This window comes from Hippocampus comes, unplaced genomic scaffold, assembly GCF_001891065.2.
Source record: "Hippocampus comes isolate QL1 unplaced genomic scaffold, H_comes_QL1_v1.1 scaffold317, whole genome shotgun sequence".
Classification (NCBI taxonomy): Eukaryota; Metazoa; Chordata; class Actinopteri; order Syngnathiformes; family Syngnathidae; genus Hippocampus; species Hippocampus comes.
This window is the reverse complement of record NW_017805531.1, coordinates 564,793-582,586: the sequence shown is the minus strand read 5'-3', so window position 1 is coordinate 582,586 and position 17,794 is coordinate 564,793. Positions and strand designations below refer to the sequence as shown.

Sequence of the window (17,794 nt, the reverse complement as noted above, 5' to 3'; positions counted from 1 at the left end):
TTTCCAAGACTCTCGCTACTACCCCGAAAGAAAGAAACTAGGCAACGATGATCCAGTACCCCGGCGGAGGCGATCAGGGTTGTTCGAACGCTAGCGCTAACTTGTTAGGCATTAGACTATTCCTCTTCAGGGGGGAAAAAAAACCCAATACGACAAAGTGCATTCCCATTGCTTTGCAGAACGAAACGAGTCTTTAAATGCAACGCTGCTTGATTTATGAGAAAAGTATGGCAGCCGAGACGAAGAACGGCGGGACTTCTCTGAGCAACTGCAAAGACCACAGCAGGAGAAAGTTACTGGTCGGAGTGGACCTCTTCTGCCTCTTTTTAGGTAAGACCGAACTGGATCCGTTTCACCTTTTAAAATGTTTTTAATTCGAAGAAACGCTGCTACTTGATCCGTTCTCAACGGAACGCTCACAGTTTCTAACCGCAAAGTTGCGAGACCTGTTTATGACTGCCACCGCATGAGAGATGCCCTGTAGCAGTGGTTTATTAATTTCCATTTGATTTCTTAATCGATTTTATGACGTCAAAATAATACCGTAAATGTGTTGTTTCGTTGCATTAACGTTCTCATTTAAGCGCGGGCAGTTGCAGGTAAGTGCAGTTCGTTACCTGCCCGTCCACAAATCTGACGTGAACTGCCTTTGTAAAATTGAAAACATTGTTCATCTCAATGTAAATATTTTTTTCAACCTCTTTAAGTGATCATGTTGATTTCAAAAAATTGAGTGCCTTCCCAATGTCGAAATCGTGTTTTCAGAGTATTGATATCACTGGATCCATCACCTCAACGTCACGTGTAATTAACAGCAAAGCCCTCCGATTTAAGCACAATAAATCCTCCTCTTTATGGGACGTCTTTCTTCCGAAAGTGCCAAGAAACGGTGAAACACTAATTAGTGGCGCTCGTTACATTTCTTTGTGCTCCACACACCTCAACCGGACCTCCGCTTTTACTCAGGGTAGTTTCCAGAATGTCTTGCATTCCTCAAGGCAGGAATTCTCTTGATGTGCACATCTGGCATTATATGTCTTGCATGGTGTGTAGTGGTGGAGTAATGAAGGGAAATGGTGAATGGGTCAGCCCTGTGTGTGTGCGTGTGTGTGTGTGTGTGTTTTGGCTGGAATGTTTCTTCGCACCGGTTCTATGATCTCAACCAGCTGCAAACACAGACTTAAGGTTGTCATTGTGGCCAAAACACTTATGTTGACTCTACAGTCCTCGTAAAGGTGTGTGCCTCCTCGCGGCCTACGCTTTATCTATTTTTACTCGTTTAATTTCTGACCTCGTGTCACCACATGTTTTGAATTTAATGTTCTGCATAGCAGTGATTTTCGACTGGAAGGTAGTGGACTGCTCGTCAAAAAGAAATTGTTGTAATGTACAGATTGATGCCAGTTGAGAACGTCTGCTGTAGAACATCCTTTTTTTTTTAGTCCGGGGTGCAACATATTCGACAAGAGGATAAAACTGGCGATGAGCCTGCTTGGGAAAACCACCGTGCAGCTCTGGTTAAAACGATATCGTGATAGATTTGCAGCACAAACAATCTTGGTCTGTCTCCGGGGAGCGTAAATCCCCATGATTTGTGCAGTGAGCATACCTCCCCAGAGAGAGGCTTGTCAACAAACCAGCCGTTTTTTTTTTTGTTTTTTTTTCTGGCGAGACATGTGGTTTAAAGGGCCGCAACCACAGGGAGGAAATAGTGGGCCAGAACTAGTAATCACCACTCCTTCAAATCTCACACTCTGATTGGAGTTCAAGGATCACTGCACCGAGAGGAGATCACCCACTTATGCACACTGGCCATCAGTGGAGATGTTCTTTTTTAATTACATTGGAGTTTCCCTTACACGATAACTTTTTGGAAATGTGTCATTTATAAGCCAAAGCAAAGTTCCGCTAAATCTTAAAACTCGCAAATATTTTGAATACCAAATTGATCATTTGACTTTAAGACCCATGTTTTAAGATGGGTGGGGGCGGGGGTCATTCATGCTAATTTCTTGCAAAACTTAGCGAAATGCTAATGCTTAGCCTTCTGCCGGCATTGACATATTAAAATGCTGACGTCCACGTCAATTCTTCAACGTCGATGACAATGCGTCGTGCATGACTGGTAAAAATGAATGGAATGTCGAGGCGGTAATCTGTCTATACGTATTTTCTTAAGATGATAAATGTAATTTTTTATCATAGAGAAACACGTGGGGAAAAATATGCCACTCCCCTTCCAGAACATTTATATACAGAGGGTGATCGGTTTGCCTATAGATGCATCGATCGGATTCGGTGCTCAGCGGCAACATCCCTATTTTTCTTGTTTGAATATGTGAGTCAAAACATATGTTCGAAAAAAATTCTGGAACGGATTAATGGCATTTCCATTCTTGTCAATGGGGAAAGATGATGTGAGATCATTTCGCGTCTTCAGTTTGGTCCCACGCTTGCAGCATCCATCAAAGGCGTTTTTTCTTACATTGGAATGATAGGATTGAGTTGCTCAAGCTGCGGCGTTTGGCATTAAGAGTTAGAAAATGTGTTTGAAATTTTTTTTTCTCATCTCAATAAAGAAAGACTATACTCAGTGCCAATTGAATGCAAATAAATCAGGCTTTTCCTGTGGCACAGAGGAACTGGGAGCTACGTAAGTTGCAGTGTTGGACAGACAGGGAGCAGGTTGTGTGGGCCACACAGAGTAAAAATTTCGTGTGTGTGTGTGTGTGTGTGTGTGTGTGTGTGTGTGTGTGTGTGTGTGTGTGTGTGTGTGTACCACAACTGCCTCAGACATGTACACATTTCTGCTCCAGACAGTGAGGAATCCCTTAGCATGGAAAATGTGTGTCTGTTTATTTTAATAGTTACACCTCTTGGTATTTTGGCGAATCCTGCAAAATATGTACGTGCAAGGCACGGGACAAACAGGAAAGTGTGAGAAACACTGTCCAGATTTTGACGAGAACATTCTCCCTCATTTTATGTACTTCCATCAAATTCATGTTGGGAAGAAAATAGTTGAAATGACACTTGATGTTAAGAGTAGACCAGACAACGTGGGTTTATTTGGCTTGTCTGCGCTAATGCAAAAAAACCTGCTCGCTGACTCTTGTTGTTCCTGGCAGGACGAGGACAGCCCACCACCTAGAAACCCTCTCACCCTTGGCTCTTAGGAGTGGGAAGGAGGGGGATGCGGGGGGGAATCCCAAGTTGCTGCATTCACTGCTGATGTTGCACTGTTGAGACGGATGGAGCGTTTGCAGGGTTGAGAAAAATCCCCAGATGAGTGTCTGGAAAACAGGGGCTGACACGGTCTTGGTGTGATTGGGTTTCGAGCGCCTGACCCCTTTTTTTGCATCGTTTAAAAGCTTTCGGCAACAGCCCATGACATCATCCAGCTATTGGACTCCTCTGTGACAGTACCTTAAGTTTGTGTTTCGGGCTTCCCGTGTCTTGTATCGAGCTGTACCTCTCCCCAGCATATTGGCCAAGCGGTCGCGAAAACAGATAATATTTGGTTGCGATGGGATGAAACATCTGAGGGTTGAGTACGCGTGTATATTTGTACAGTTCCTGTTGTTCCAAAGCGCAAGTTGACTCGGTCGAGGATGGTTGAAGGTTCTTGCCGAATTTGTTTGAGGAATGTGAACGCAAACAAAACCGTTAATCATATAAATCGTGCTGAATGTGAAGGGAAGGCCAGTGCTGTGCGGTTCCCATCATCAGCCCGTTCTGTAACACAATACGCAAGCCAGCTGGACACTCAAAGACCGGTCGGCTGTGCGTGTGTGGGGGGGGGGGGGTTGAGAGTTACGGGGCTCCGAAACTCAATTGTATATTTGGGTTGGGTTTGACAGAATCGTGCCCACCCCGCCTCCCCACTTTAGCCACGAGCGAAGCTGACCTCTCCACCTGAGTGCTTTTAACCTTCTCAGATGCAGACGGAGCGAGGATGTGTGGAGCACAATGAATTATTCATAAAAGTGACTTGAAAGCGTCAGCGTCGACTTGAAGACCGCTTTGAAGCCATTTGAAAAGTGTTTTCCAAATTTCGTCTGCGCCACGAGAAGCCCTCTCGGGGAAAAGTCCTCCCTCGGGTTTCAAAATCGGTCCACTGCTGCCTTTCGCTAACTTGAAGGAGGAGGGGGAGATAAATCGCCGTCCAATTCCCAAGTGCTCTGTTTGTTGTCACCCGATAATTGAGATATCGCTTGGCCACTTAAGCTCGCAAAAGACACCAAATGAAGCAGACACTCCACGGGCGTCCTTAAAGTGGACGTTTTCAGGAGCTTTTGAAAGTATCTGCGGTAGAGTGAAGAGGTGTATTTCTCTGGTCATTGAGCAGCAGGAGGTTTTCTCTCTCTCTTTCTTTCTTTTTTTTTGTATTTTCACGTCAGCCTGAGCTCAGCCGCACCATGATTGATGTCGGGATTTCCTTTGTCCGACATGATAAATGTTGAAAATGGGATCTACTTACCATACATCATTTTTTTTCCCCCCTCCCTGTGTTCTTTATAACGCTCCTCTGCACCGTTCTGTTCCTGCGAGTCCGTATTTTAACGATGTACTGATGCAGCTGTCCACTGTGTCGTTTTGTCCAACTACGCAGTGATGCTTGTCGCTGTGTTTTTGCACAAATCACCCTTGCCGCCTTACCAGAGAGGATTCTTCTGCAATGACAACGGCATCAGTCTTCACTATAAGAGCAGCACAGTGTCCAACACGGTGCTCATGGCGGTGGGGGTCACTGTGCCTGTGGTCTCAGTAAGTTGTGTTGTGGTGCGGCAAGGGGGTGGCGGGAGAACACGCATCGGGACGCGCTCAGTTCAAAAGTTGGCTCGTCTCGCCTCATCACTAAGTCACAGTTGATCAAACGTACGCCGGTGATCTTACTGACACCGACACGATCCGCTTCCCCGGGTCCTTTTCAATGGAGTCCCCGAATTTGTTTTCATTTCCATTTAATGTTCCTGCCATCATTAGTCAATGAAGTGTAAACATATTTTTTTTTTTTAACGTATATCCCTAGTACGAACACAAATAAACCAAAGAAGAAGCAAAAGGCCACCCTTAAGATACTCACTGGCTTGTCATGAGAAATGTCGAGGTCTCAACTAATTGACAACATGCATTTCAGTGGGATGTCATTTTCCTGAATATGTCCAATCCACATCATGCAAACGGTTTCAGTCTTTTAAAGTATGTAAATCAGCACTTCCATGAGAGTATCGCAGCTGTCTTCGGGCAGTAGGCGGGGGGGACACACCCTGAACCGGTTGTCAGCCAATCGCAAGGCACACAGAGACCAACAACCATTTGCGTGCACCATCACACCGCGGGACAGTTTCGAGGGCTCCATTAGACTGCCGTGCACATTTTGGAACATGGGAGGAAAACCCCACACAAGCCCGGGGAGAACATGCAAACTCCAAAAAGGGAGCTCGGGGTCGGAATCGAACCCGGGACCTCTGCAATATCCAAATCGACTGCCGCTGTTTTATAATCAAAAACAACAACAATGAGAAGAAAAATAAAAGTCCAGGCTCCCGCTCAAAAGCAACATTCCTAATTCATCCGAACAGAGATTTGTAGATTGGCCACAAAATGGATTGAGTTAGTCCAGATGCTGTTCTTTCGGTGCCTCCTGCTTGCACCTATGACCTCTCGAATGTGCATATCATTAACCCAGCTCCTCCATCTCTCTCTTCCCCCCCCCCCACCTCCCTTTCACCGATCCCCTTTGACCCCCACCCCGCCCCCACCCTGCTTTCTCCATGTTTCCGCTCACCGCATCTTCACAATAGCCGGCCTGCCTTTCTTGGTCATTGAGACCAGCGCTGTTCAGCCTTACCGCCGAGGGTTTTACTGCGATGATGAGGCCATCAAGTACCCGGCCAAAAATGGAGACACCATTAGCGATGGTGTGCTTAGCGCCGCTGGCATTCTTATCACCATCCTCTCTGTAAGTCCCCCCCCCACCCCCCCTCACTCACTAATGCCATTATCACCGTCATCTCTCGGCCACCCTCACTGCTACTAGCAGCACCTACTGACAATTGTTTTTGTTTTTATTGCATTTCTGTGTTTGAAGTTGTTTGTCTTGATGTTGAAATGCTTTGATCTGAAAAAACTGTCGTGGGAAACGCGACGCGGTAGGCAACAGTCGCAGCACGTTTGAGGTCGGGAGAAAAGCTAGCAGCTGGAAATATGGTCCGGTACCGCATGGAGATCGCAATAAATTTGTGTTATTTTTGAGTAACATGACAATCCTCAGCATCTTTTCAGCTTTTATTTACAGTGTCGATTTAAATGGCGTTCCCAAATCGCGTTGAACAGGCGCGCTTGAAATTATTACACTGCCACCCATGAAAAAGCAAAAACTCAGAAAAAGCCCTCTGTAGGGGAAAAAAAAAACAGGGAAGAAGCTGGGTTGGGTTTGACAGAATCGTGCCCACCCCGCCTCCCCACTTTAGCCACGAGCGAAGCTGACCTCTCCACCTGAGTGCTTTTAACCTTCTCAGATGCAGACGGAGCGAGGATGTGTGGAGCACAATGAATTATTCATAAAAGTGACTTGAAAGCGTCAGCGTCGACTTGAAGACCGCTTTGAAGCCATTTGAAAAGTGTTTTCCAAATTTCGTCTGCGCCACGAGAAGCCCTCTCGGGGAAAAGTCCTCCCTCGGGTTTCAAAATCGGTCCACTGCTGCCTTTCGCTAACTTGAAGGAGGAGGGGGAGATAAATCGCCGTCCAATTCCCAAGTGCTCTGTTTGTTGTCACCCGATAATTGAGATATCGCTTGGCCACTTAAGCTCGCAAAAGACACCAAATGAAGCAGACACTCCACGGGCGTCCTTAAAGTGGACGTTTTCAGGAGCTTTTGAAAGTATCTGCGGTAGAGTGAAGAGGTGTATTTCTCTGGTCATTGAGCAGCAGGAGGTTTTCTCTCTCTCTTTCTTTCTTTTTTTTTGTATTTTCACGTCAGCCTGAGCTCAGCCGCACCATGATTGATGTCGGGATTTCCTTTGTCCGACATGATAAATGTTGAAAATGGGATCTACTTACCATACATCATTTTTTTTCCCCCCTCCCTGTGTTCTTTATAACGCTCCTCTGCACCGTTCTGTTCCTGCGAGTCCGTATTTTAACGATGTACTGATGCAGCTGTCCACTGTGTCGTTTTGTCCAACTACGCAGTGATGCTTGTCGCTGTGTTTTTGCACAAATCACCCTTGCCGCCTTACCAGAGAGGATTCTTCTGCAATGACAACGGCATCAGTCTTCACTATAAGAGCAGCACAGTGTCCAACACGGTGCTCATGGCGGTGGGGGTCACTGTGCCTGTGGTCTCAGTAAGTTGTGTTGTGGTGCGGCAAGGGGGTGGCGGGAGAACACGCATCGGGACGCGCTCAGTTCAAAAGTTGGCTCGTCTCGCCTCATCACTAAGTCACAGTTGATCAAACGTACGCCGGTGATCTTACTGACACCGACACGATCCGCTTCCCCGGGTCCTTTTCAATGGAGTCCCCGAATTTGTTTTCATTTCCATTTAATGTTCCTGCCATCATTAGTCAATGAAGTGTAAACATATTTTTTTTTTTTAACGTATATCCCTAGTACGAACACAAATAAACCAAAGAAGAAGCAAAAGGCCACCCTTAAGATACTCACTGGCTTGTCATGAGAAATGTCGAGGTCTCAACTAATTGACAACATGCATTTCAGTGGGATGTCATTTTCCTGAATATGTCCAATCCACATCATGCAAACGGTTTCAGTCTTTTAAAGTATGTAAATCAGCACTTCCATGAGAGTATCGCAGCTGTCTTCGGGCAGTAGGCGGGGGGGACACACCCTGAACCGGTTGTCAGCCAATCGCAAGGCACACAGAGACCAACAACCATTTGCGTGCACCATCACACCGCGGGACAGTTTCGAGGGCTCCATTAGACTGCCGTGCACATTTTGGAACATGGGAGGAAAACCCCACACAAGCCCGGGGAGAACATGCAAACTCCAAAAAGGGAGCTCGGGGTCGGAATCGAACCCGGGACCTCTGCAATATCCAAATCGACTGCCGCTGTTTTATAATCAAAAACAACAACAATGAGAAGAAAAATAAAAGTCCAGGCTCCCGCTCAAAAGCAACATTCCTAATTCATCCGAACAGAGATTTGTAGATTGGCCACAAAATGGATTGAGTTAGTCCAGATGCTGTTCTTTCGGTGCCTCCTGCTTGCACCTATGACCTCTCGAATGTGCATATCATTAACCCAGCTCCTCCATCTCTCTCTTTCTCCCCCCCCACCTCCCTTTCACCGATCCCCTTTGACCCCCACCCCGCCCCCACCCTGCTTTCTCCATGTTTCCGCTCACCGCATCTTCACAATAGCCGGCCTGCCTTTCTTGGTCATTGAGACCAGCGCTGTTCAGCCTTACCGCCGAGGGTTTTACTGCGATGATGAGGCCATCAAGTACCCGGCCAAAAATGGAGACACCATTAGCGATGGTGTGCTTAGCGCCGCTGGCATTCTTATCACCATCCTCTCTGTAAGTCCCCCCCCCCCACCCCCCCTCACTCACTAATGCCATTATCACCGTCATCTCTCGGCCACCCTCACTGCTACTAGCAGCACCTACTGACAATTGTTTTTGTTTTTATTGCATTTCTGTGTTTGAAGTTGTTTGTCTTGATGTTGAAATGCTTTGATCTGAAAAAACTGTCGTGGGAAACGCGACGCGGTAGGCAACAGTCGCAGCACGTTTGAGGTCGGGAGAAAAGCTAGCAGCTGGAAATATGGTCCGGTACCGCATGGAGATCGCAATAAATTTGTGTTATTTTTGAGTAACATGACAATCCTCAGCATCTTTTCAGCTTTTATTTACAGTGTCGATTTAAATGGCGTTCCCAAATCGCGTTGAACAGGCGCGCTTGAAATTATTACACTGCCACCCATGAAAAAGCAAAAACTCAGAAAAAGCCCTCTGTAGGGGAAAAAAAAAACAGGGAAGAAGCCACAGATGAAGGAATCCCCCTTCCAAGATGACCGGGCTGCAGTGGAAGCCGAGTGGGCAACGTTGATCACATGATCTGATGCTGCACAATATTAACTCATCGCTGCCGGTCACGGTCAGAGCAGCCAACTCTGTGGAGCAATCTTCCAGCATTTTTTTCAAAACCCAAACAAAATCAAAATCTATGACTCCATGTACACGACGGGATCTACTAAAAGAAAGAATAGACTCTTCTTTCCCCAGAGGGAAAAGTTTGATTCTACCTCTTTTTGTCAAGTGGCTTTTTCACATGGGAGGAGAAGTGGCAGCAAAATAGCCCAAAATCCAAATCTAAGGGTGGGATGCAGATGTACAAGATTAGCTGCGCACGAGATTCGGCTGTTCACAAAAACAAAACAGGGTTTATAATTGTCTTTACAAACTCAAATGTCTACTTTCTAAACTACAAAATGCTTCAACATTTCAAGTGTGCCTCACACTCAGTGACTCACTGAACAAATCCTCAGCGGAAGTCCACCGTTTTTGATAACTGCTTCATCAACGGTGCAACTCGCGCGGGGTTGACCAAGGCCCGCCTAATATTCACTTCTCTTCACTTTCTGTAAAAAGCAAGTCTGATCTTTTTTCCCCCCTCTGCTATTCCATTTGAAACGGAATGCGCCGTCTTCCCAGTGCATTTGTGTTTTGCCCCGATTTTGAGCGATCCCCTCATTTTTAAACACACAGTAGGTGGCTGGTGGCAGATTAGACTACTTAGACTACAACCGCAGAGTGAGAGGCAGTTCAGTGCATATGTAATTATGGTTGATGCAATCGTTGTTCAGTTGACTCCAGTAATCGTCGGCCTGGAATTGCGGCAAACACCCCAATCGAGCGTGCGAACGAGCCGATCGCTGATTCCCCCCCCCCCCCCGAACATCGTGTAACTTTTTTTATCAAACATTTGAATGTGCTCTGACCTTCCTTTGTGTTAGCCAAGCCAGGAAGTCAGTTGTCGTATTCACTTGAGATGGCAAGAGGCCACATCCTTCATAAATGTATGCGTGTCATTTTTCGAAGGAAAAGAAAAAAAAAAAACAACCAAAACACCACCGTTTTTGTTTGAGAAGTTCAGGACCTTTTAGATAAGACCGAAATGAGCACCTCGCCCCGGCGATTGTCTTCGCGGTTTCAGCGGCGCGTTCATTCTTAACCTAAACGGTCGACCCGTCGCTCGTTTCCCATCGCCCGGCCCTAAAGGCTTGAATGGTGGAAATATCGATTCTCTCGAAGGGCTTTCCCTCGGCAAAGTGTTTCCCAGAGTGAGGCTTATTTCTGCGCCCTCGTCAAGAATGTGGGACGAAACCTCGATGCTAACACAAAAACACTCCAATATGCCTCGTGAAACCAGAGCTCTCTACTCGACGAGAGAGAGACGTGAAAAACAATCGGTGGCCCCCGATGTGCGCCTGCCGGAGTCTCCCCTTCCAAAATCCGAGCCGTTGCCGAGCTCAGCATTTCTGATGATTAGAAGCAGCGGTGGCTCTCCCGCCCCCTCGCATCTTTCCCTCCCACTCCACCGCTCATTCCTCCTTCGACTTCCTTCCTTACTCCCATTTGTTTATTTAGCTTTCCCCCCTTTTTTTTTTTTTTCCCCCCCCCCCCCCGCTCACTCCACTTTTCACAGTCTTCCGTCGCTATCGTTTGTACCTCTAATCCCACGTCCACAACATCGCACCGAGTCTCCTTGAACTTTTCACTCGTGTGACTGAAGGACAACGCCGTCCGTCGGGTTTGAGGAGTATGAGTGAGCGTGAACAGAACAGCAGCCCCCCCCCCCCCCCCACGCACCGCCGAGTCCATCGTCAGTCCGAGACACGGGTTTATTTACATCCGTTCAAATGTTAGAGGTATGCCCCCCCATCCCCCTGTTGTCAACCTGTTTTCTCATGTTTAAAATTGCTCGATTTAATAACGCATCCACGTAGAAAGTTTCCCCTTTTGCATTCTACATGTTATCATAGCCGGACAATGACAGTGGAACTCCAAGATAGAACATAGTCTTAATCTGGGACAGTTTTACCTTTTAGAGGAATCCTAAAAGTGGTTCCTTTTTTCTGTTACAATTCCATCCCGTCGCACTGAAAGTCAAAGAATCGTTTCTACATTTGCTCACAAACTGCCACGACGTGTTAGCATACGATATCAAAAGTAAAAAAAAAACAACAACTCATAATACTACTAGAAAAAGAAGTGACGTTCCGAGTGCATCGATTCAGTTTGACGAGGTACGAAGGAGGTCAGCGATGAGATTTCGATGCTCGATGGCCACAAAATAATAAGAAATGTTGACGTGTGCCATCAGATCGTCATCGGGGAAAGCTACAGGATCTACTTCCTCAACGAGGGCTCCAAGTCGTTTGTGGGCAATCCCTACATTTCCGCCCTGTACAAGCAGGTGGGCGTGTTTGTCTTTGGCTGCGCCATCAGCCAGTCTTTCACCGACATCGCCAAAGTGTCGGTGGGCCGCCTGCGCCCCCATTTCCTTGACGTGTGCAAGCCCGACTTTACCACTATCAACTGCTCCTTGGGCTACATCACCGACTACCAGTGTCAGGGCCCCGAGAGCAGAGTCCAGGAGGCCAGGTATCGTCGCCATCACCGAGAATCACACACGGGCGTCGCTCCGAGGTGCCGCAGTCGCCATTTTGACTGATCGTTTTTCTCCTCAGGAAGTCGTTCTTCTCCGGACACGCTTCCTTTTCCATGTACACCATGCTTTATCTCGTGGTGAGTTGCATTTCTGTGTTCGCAAACCTCTAAATTGATCTTAAATAGGCAGTCGTCATCCCACCGTGGCCTGGCGTCCCGCCAAACAACTCCTCGGGTTTTTTTTCGAGCGCGTAGCATGTTCTTTAAAACCGCGTCAAACGTTCAAAACAAATGAGTCTTCAATTGTGTCCTTTCACCAGTTTTACCTGCAGTCTCGTTTCACCTGGCACGGAGCCCGGCTGCTCCGCCCACTGACCCAGTTCACCCTCATCATGATGTCCTTCTACACCGGCCTGTCCCGTGTCTCCGATCACAAGCATCACCCCACTGACGTCCTGGCTGGTTTCATCCAGGGTGCCCTGGTGGCCTACTGCATTGTGAGTAGCCCGCCGACAAGGCGGTCGCGTCGAGCTAAAACATTTAGCAGTACCGTGGAATAGCGGGGCTATTCTCTGGGGTTAGGGATCGGAGCAGTCTGCGATTAGTGAAAATCAACGAACATGGGCGGATGGATTGCCCGTATGTGACGTGTCGCCGATTTTTTTTTTTCTCATGACAGTCTGAACGGCTCAATTCCAATTTTTTTTTGTTTTCAAATTTGGTTCTACATCGAATACATATCTGATTTTTTTGCAATGTCTTCGAAAGCCAATATGCACTTTGCGCGGGTCGGGGGCAGAACTTCAGGAGAGAAAAATGGACAAATTGCCCGTGAACTGCAAAGTTGCTTTTCGTAACATCATTGACTGTATATTTGACTTGAATTTCATCCCTCTTGAAACATGAAGCATAAGATGGACATTGGTGGTGATCGTCGTAATTCCGTCATGCAAACGGTTCATTTAGGACGCGCGGCTAAAGCTAATTCCTGAACAACTGTGTGGATGCACGATAAAGATGAAAGCAAAATCATGTGCTTTGTTCTTTTGCTCCCCAGGTGTTCTTTGTATCGGATTTGTTCAAGGGCAAAGGGAGACGTTCCGCCTTATCTTTGACTCCCGTGAAGAAAGATCTCGTCCCTCCGGTGGACATCAGAGAGAGGAGTAATCACCTTATCATGGCATAGCACGCGCTGCAAACTGGCCATTTCTAAATCACTACGACAGACACCGGCCCCACAAACTGGGACTGAATGAACTCCAACAGTGCGGAGAAAGCAGACATTGAAGACATCGCGGAAGATTTCCCTGAGATGAGAAAAGGCTGCGGGAGGGGGGAAAAAAAAAAAACCCAAAACAAGCGTGATGTCCTTTCTTAACGGAAACATGCGCGTGCTTGCCGGGTCCCACAACCAAATTCCATGTTGCCAGAGAGAGGACGGCTCGGCCTCCTTCTTTCTGAAAGACATCAAGTCGTGGGCCTCCTCCCTCTGTCAAGGCTGTTCCACGAGCACGGGTGAGGAAAAACAGCTGCATCCAGCGTGCGGGCAATTATCCTGCCACTCACTCACTCACTCACTCACCGTGTGGCCGATTCAAATTTGAAAACAAATTCCTTGAGTTCAGGAAGGATGTTGCATTACCTTTTTTCTTTCTTTTTTTTTTTTTTTTTTAAATGTGTCGTCAATATACAAACTGTAAAGGAATGTTTTGATTTCTAGCACTATTTTAGTTCAACTCATTAACGGCAGTTACCACTTGAATGACCTGAAGTGAAGCTTTTTGGAAAGCTTCGTAAGCATTTCGCGTCGTCGTCGTCGTCGTCGTCGTCGCTTGTAATGTTGTGTCAAAGGTGCGCGTGAGTTGCAGTCGGCGGAAAGTGTGTGCGGGGAGGAGAGGCACATGTGAGTGAGATGGCGGCCTCGTTCTGCTGGCTAGGACGAGTCCCCCACTGAGCCATTTCATGAAATGACTGTCTGTTACATGTACCAGACGTGTGTGTGTGTGTGTGTGTGTGTGTGAATGAGAGAGACAGAATGCGTGCGAGTTAGGGTGGGCATGCTTCCCTGTCTCCATACGGCGTCTATATGTCTTTTTTTTTTTTTTTCTATGTGTGTGTGTGTGTGTGTGTGTGAATGAGAGAGACAGAATGCGTGCGAGTTAGGGTGGGCATGCTTCCCTGTCTCCATACGGCGTCTATATGTCTTTTTTTTTTTTTGCGTTTACAGCCCGCCAATGTGCCTCTCTGTCGAGCCAGAGACGGAACACCTGCTCGCGGAGACGTAGCACCGTGGAAAACAAGCGTCACATGCACGCGCCGCCTACTAAACGGTCGCTAACTCAAGTGACGATTCGCATCGCCGACAAATCCTGTGACAACTTACTGTATTTTACGCGGGCGTCGAAACAGCCGCTCGCCAGACGGGCCCTGCTTCGAACAGGTACCAAAGCACAACTTCACAAAACAGTAACATTGCGGAAGAACTTTCTTTGGCACATTGTAAAGCACCTCGTGAAACTTTCTCCAGTCACGATGAGTTTCTGCTCGCTCCCGGATTAATTGTCGGATTGGCTTTTTACACGTTGAAGCAGGTTTTCGTGCTATTTTTAAATGATTATTATTTGTTTTTGTATCGAAAATAATACTCTGAACCACTGAATGAAAGCTTCATCTTATCTGGCGAGATAAGACGATTGTTTATAAAGTGTAGACGGCATCAGACATGTATGTACAGTCCATCTCTCTACGTTGTATCCGAAGTGAATGTGTGCCGCTGGTGGAAACGCCCGCTGGGACTTTGTGTCTACACCTGTGTAAAAACGTTTTTGACATGCTGCTTGAGGAGGTTAAACGTCACGGCGAAGCCAGCTTCAGTGTATTTCTGTGTAAAGTGCCTTTACAGTATTTTTATATCGCTCGTAAAAGTGTCTTGAATAAAATTCACAAAGATGACGCCCTGTTTTCATTATTTCTAACGCAAGATGCCATCAGAGGCGGAAAGAGAAAGTTTTTGTTTTTGCAAGTGATTCAGTCGCGAGGTCAATTTAAGCGTGATGGAGAGATCTGGGCGTGGGCCGATGCTCGACTTCCATGCTCGGCTTCCTGCGGGGAAATAGTGCACATTCCAGACTGTAAACCTTCTCCCCAACGGCCCTCTGGAATAATATAGACGGCATAGCTACGGCAGAGCGGCCGGGCGCATTTTCCTATGAGACTACAGGACTTGTGAACGCGTGCCACGCGCAGTACACGTCTTCAGGTTCTAACGGGGTCTTGTGTGCCCGCATGTTTTCAAACCCTGCACGTTCATGTGACGTGCCGAGCCGACAGATCCTTCTGCGCGTTACTTGGAAGCAGATTAGTGTTGATTAGTTGAATAAGCCGCAAAGTGTGTTTGGTGTGCTGCGGCTTAACCTACTTGAGGTGAAAGATGACTTGCATCCGAGGACCGTAGCATGTTAGCATGGACTCTGCGCGTTGAAACACCAGTCCTGGCACTTTTCTGACACTCCCTATATGACAGTTTTGTGTTGTGTGTGTGTGTTGTTGTTTTTTTAATTTCTTAAATTCCTCGCGTAGTTCTGCAAGCGACCACAGCCTGACATGCCGGTGAACCGCTTCTCAGCAGTCAGCCGTCATCGGGGCAAGGTTTCCTCAACGATATCTCCAGATGTAATTGGCGGTGAACTTGTCTGCGTGCGAGGTCGATTTTAACCAGTTGATGGTGCGTGCAGTCTTCGGCTTTTGCGCATATTCAGCTGCATCCGATTTTCCTTTGGCCATGCATCGAGGCTTTGCTTGATCTTAAATGCTTCCAACTCCATTAACAGGAACCTTTTCATGCGGTTGGAGGGGCGAGGGGGGAACTGTTGTTGTGTTCCCACCAGTTTAAAGCCTCTTAATTATCCAAGTGCGATTTTCTCCTGAACTTCTCTTACACACAAGTATGCGTTGTGAGCAATTACGAAACTATTTGATTTTCCGCATCAAACAAAGTCATTGGATTTGAATCTGTTTGTTCTCTTACACACAAGTATGCGTTGTGAGCAATTACTAAACTATTTGATTTTCCCCATCAAACAAAGTCATTGGATTTGAATCAGTTTGTTTTTTTTTCCCCCCAGAAATGATCAGATTGTGTCTGCAACTCACTTTGGATCGGTGAAATAACTCAAACCTGCTGAAAATTTTGCCCAATCTGCTCTTGGAGTCAACTCGAAACCCGTCATGAGGTTTAATGTCACGCGACATGGCTGGCAGACATGACGAGGTCATTTGTTCTCTCCCTGACAGATGGATGGATGGGCGGCTCGATGGATGCTGAGAGGAAGTCGGGCGCGCCCGCCCGATGCCCTTACTGATAGGCGACCTCATTACAGTTCCGCTGAGCTTTGTTTTCCTCCCTCACAGAGCACCACGATGACGGCTGGCTTCCATTGAAAGCTTTACTCTTAAACCGTGCCAAGCTCTGGCACTTTTTTCGAGGTTCTTTTTAATCCATCATGCTGCGGGATTTGCAACCTGAGTACTTCACTACATCACACTGAGGGGCCGTTTGTAGTGTGCTCAGAAGGCAACTTTTCTCATGCGCCAATGCAAACATTTTGCAATGGGAAAAAAATCACACAAATGAACAGAAATGTCATCAAATGTTCATTTCATGAAATTTTGATGTTTTTTTTCCCAGTTTAGTCACAAATTAGAGCGGAGGCTGGGCCTGTTTAGTCCAACCCGAGACTGTCGTACTGTTGAATGAACGGTAGCAGGTGGATGAGCTTTGTGTTTTCATTGCTTTATGCTGCCGTGTATCTACAATCATTTAAAAGAAAAAAGTCTTGTTAAAATGCATGGCCAACCCCCCCCCAAAACATTAATTCTGCCTCTTGTGCGCTATCTTGTTCTCTTCATCCTCCTTTGTGTCAGCAGAATGTAAACATTCCGCGGGAGGCCAAATCCCTTCCACCACAAGCAGATTTGGGCTCACACTCCACTTAAGGTTCGGATTGTTCATGCCGCAACATGCTATTGACTCTTTTGACGCTGTCCCGTAAGCCCCCCCGGGCTTAATTGTGCCATTGTCAACGCCAGATTGCAGCAATGTTGACCGCCCTTTGTATGCAAAGTTGTTGGTGATTTTTTATTTTTTTTTCCAGTGTCTTTTCATTTTTCGTTCACTGCATCCGTAGACCCCCGAGGACAAGAGAGGGGCCTCTCGGAGAGGAACCTCAAGCAGTCAAGAAATGAGAGACATGTTCCAAACTAGGCCACATAAATATTTAATCTAATTTCACAGTGCTCTTTCTTAATTTGGGGAGCTCTCGCACACGTGATATTGGGTTACACGTTTAGCCTCAGCATGCTCCCAGAATAAAATCCCTTCCAGATTCCACAAGCTTTTTTTTTTTTTTCTCCTTAGCTCCGAATAAGTTTAAGCCAAACTTTTATTTGACACCCTTACTTATCCGCTTGGAAATGCACCATTGACGCTCCACAAAAGGAAGAACGCTTTGTACTTGTGACGTGTTCGTACCTCTGGTCGCACCCTCCCACATTAATGGCTCAGAAATACTCCACATTGTCGGACGCGCATTGTCTGCAGGCGATAATACGGGTTTGTTTTTCTTATTGCCGTTATCTGTTTCGCACCACTTGGTCACGACCTGATATGATGCCACGCGATCTGATACCATGCATTACACAATGAAACGCAGCAGTGTAAACTCGGATAGAAACTGATACCACCGGATACGTTACAGCCTGCAACATGGTAGAATCTAATGGGATGCGCGATGTGATATAACGGATGAAACTAGCTGTGGTGTGCATCTGATAGCGAGCCTTTTTACTGGATATTCAGTTTTGTGGCTCGAAAACCAGGGACATCCGGTGTATAATTCCGACAGCATTGCACGTAACCCCCCCCCCGCAATAAACAAATAAATGAAATTAGTTTCTGTCTTATGTTTCTGAGGCTTATACAAGAAACGCGGTCGTAAATTTTTGCATGTGTTACAATTTCTTTCATAATCCATTTTACTGTGACATTCAACCCCCCATATGGCCCAAATTTGCTCTCATGTTATTGTTGAAAGGGAAACTGCACACCCCAAAACCCTATCACCACCCCCCCCCCCCCAAATTCAGCCC

At 46.7% G+C, this 17,794-nt stretch overlaps 1 protein-coding gene across 4 annotated transcripts; it reads left to right on the top strand.

Annotated features, from left to right (window-relative positions):
• Positions 1-13,306, top strand: LOC109520568 (phospholipid phosphatase 3-like). 4 transcript variants are annotated; one of them, XM_019877891.1, is made up of 6 exons: positions 1-330; positions 4,613-4,767; positions 11,361-11,641; positions 11,728-11,785; positions 11,968-12,144; positions 12,705-13,306. In XM_019877891.1, the coding sequence occupies exons 1-6, from the start codon at positions 198-200 to the stop codon at positions 12,831-12,833; spliced, it is 933 nt and encodes a 310-aa protein (XP_019733450.1). In that variant the 5' UTR covers positions 1-197; the 3' UTR covers positions 12,834-13,306. The 4 variants fall into 4 exon arrangements, with proteins under 4 accessions (XP_019733450.1, XP_019733449.1, XP_019733451.1 ...); XM_019877890.1 differs by lacking the exon at positions 4,613-4,767 and adding an exon at positions 5,808-5,965 and having other exon boundaries at positions 2-330; XM_019877892.1 differs by lacking the exons at positions 1-330; positions 4,613-4,767 and adding an exon at positions 6,441-7,353.
• Positions 13,307-17,794: the final 4,488 nt, after the last annotated feature.

Bases quoted from the DNA above. Each gene is read 5' to 3' on its own strand.
- LOC109520568 (XM_019877889.1), top strand. From the start codon at position 8,213: ATGCTGTTCTTTCGGTGCCTCCTGCTTGCACCTATGACCTCTCGAATG. The intron at 8,552-11,360 runs GTAAGTCCCCCC...GTGTGCCATCAG, and splicing joins TTCTTATCACCATCCTCTCT to ATCGTCATCGGGGAAAGCTA. The intron at 11,786-11,967 runs GTGAGTTGCATT...TCCTTTCACCAG, and splicing joins ACACCATGCTTTATCTCGTG to TTTTACCTGCAGTCTCGTTT.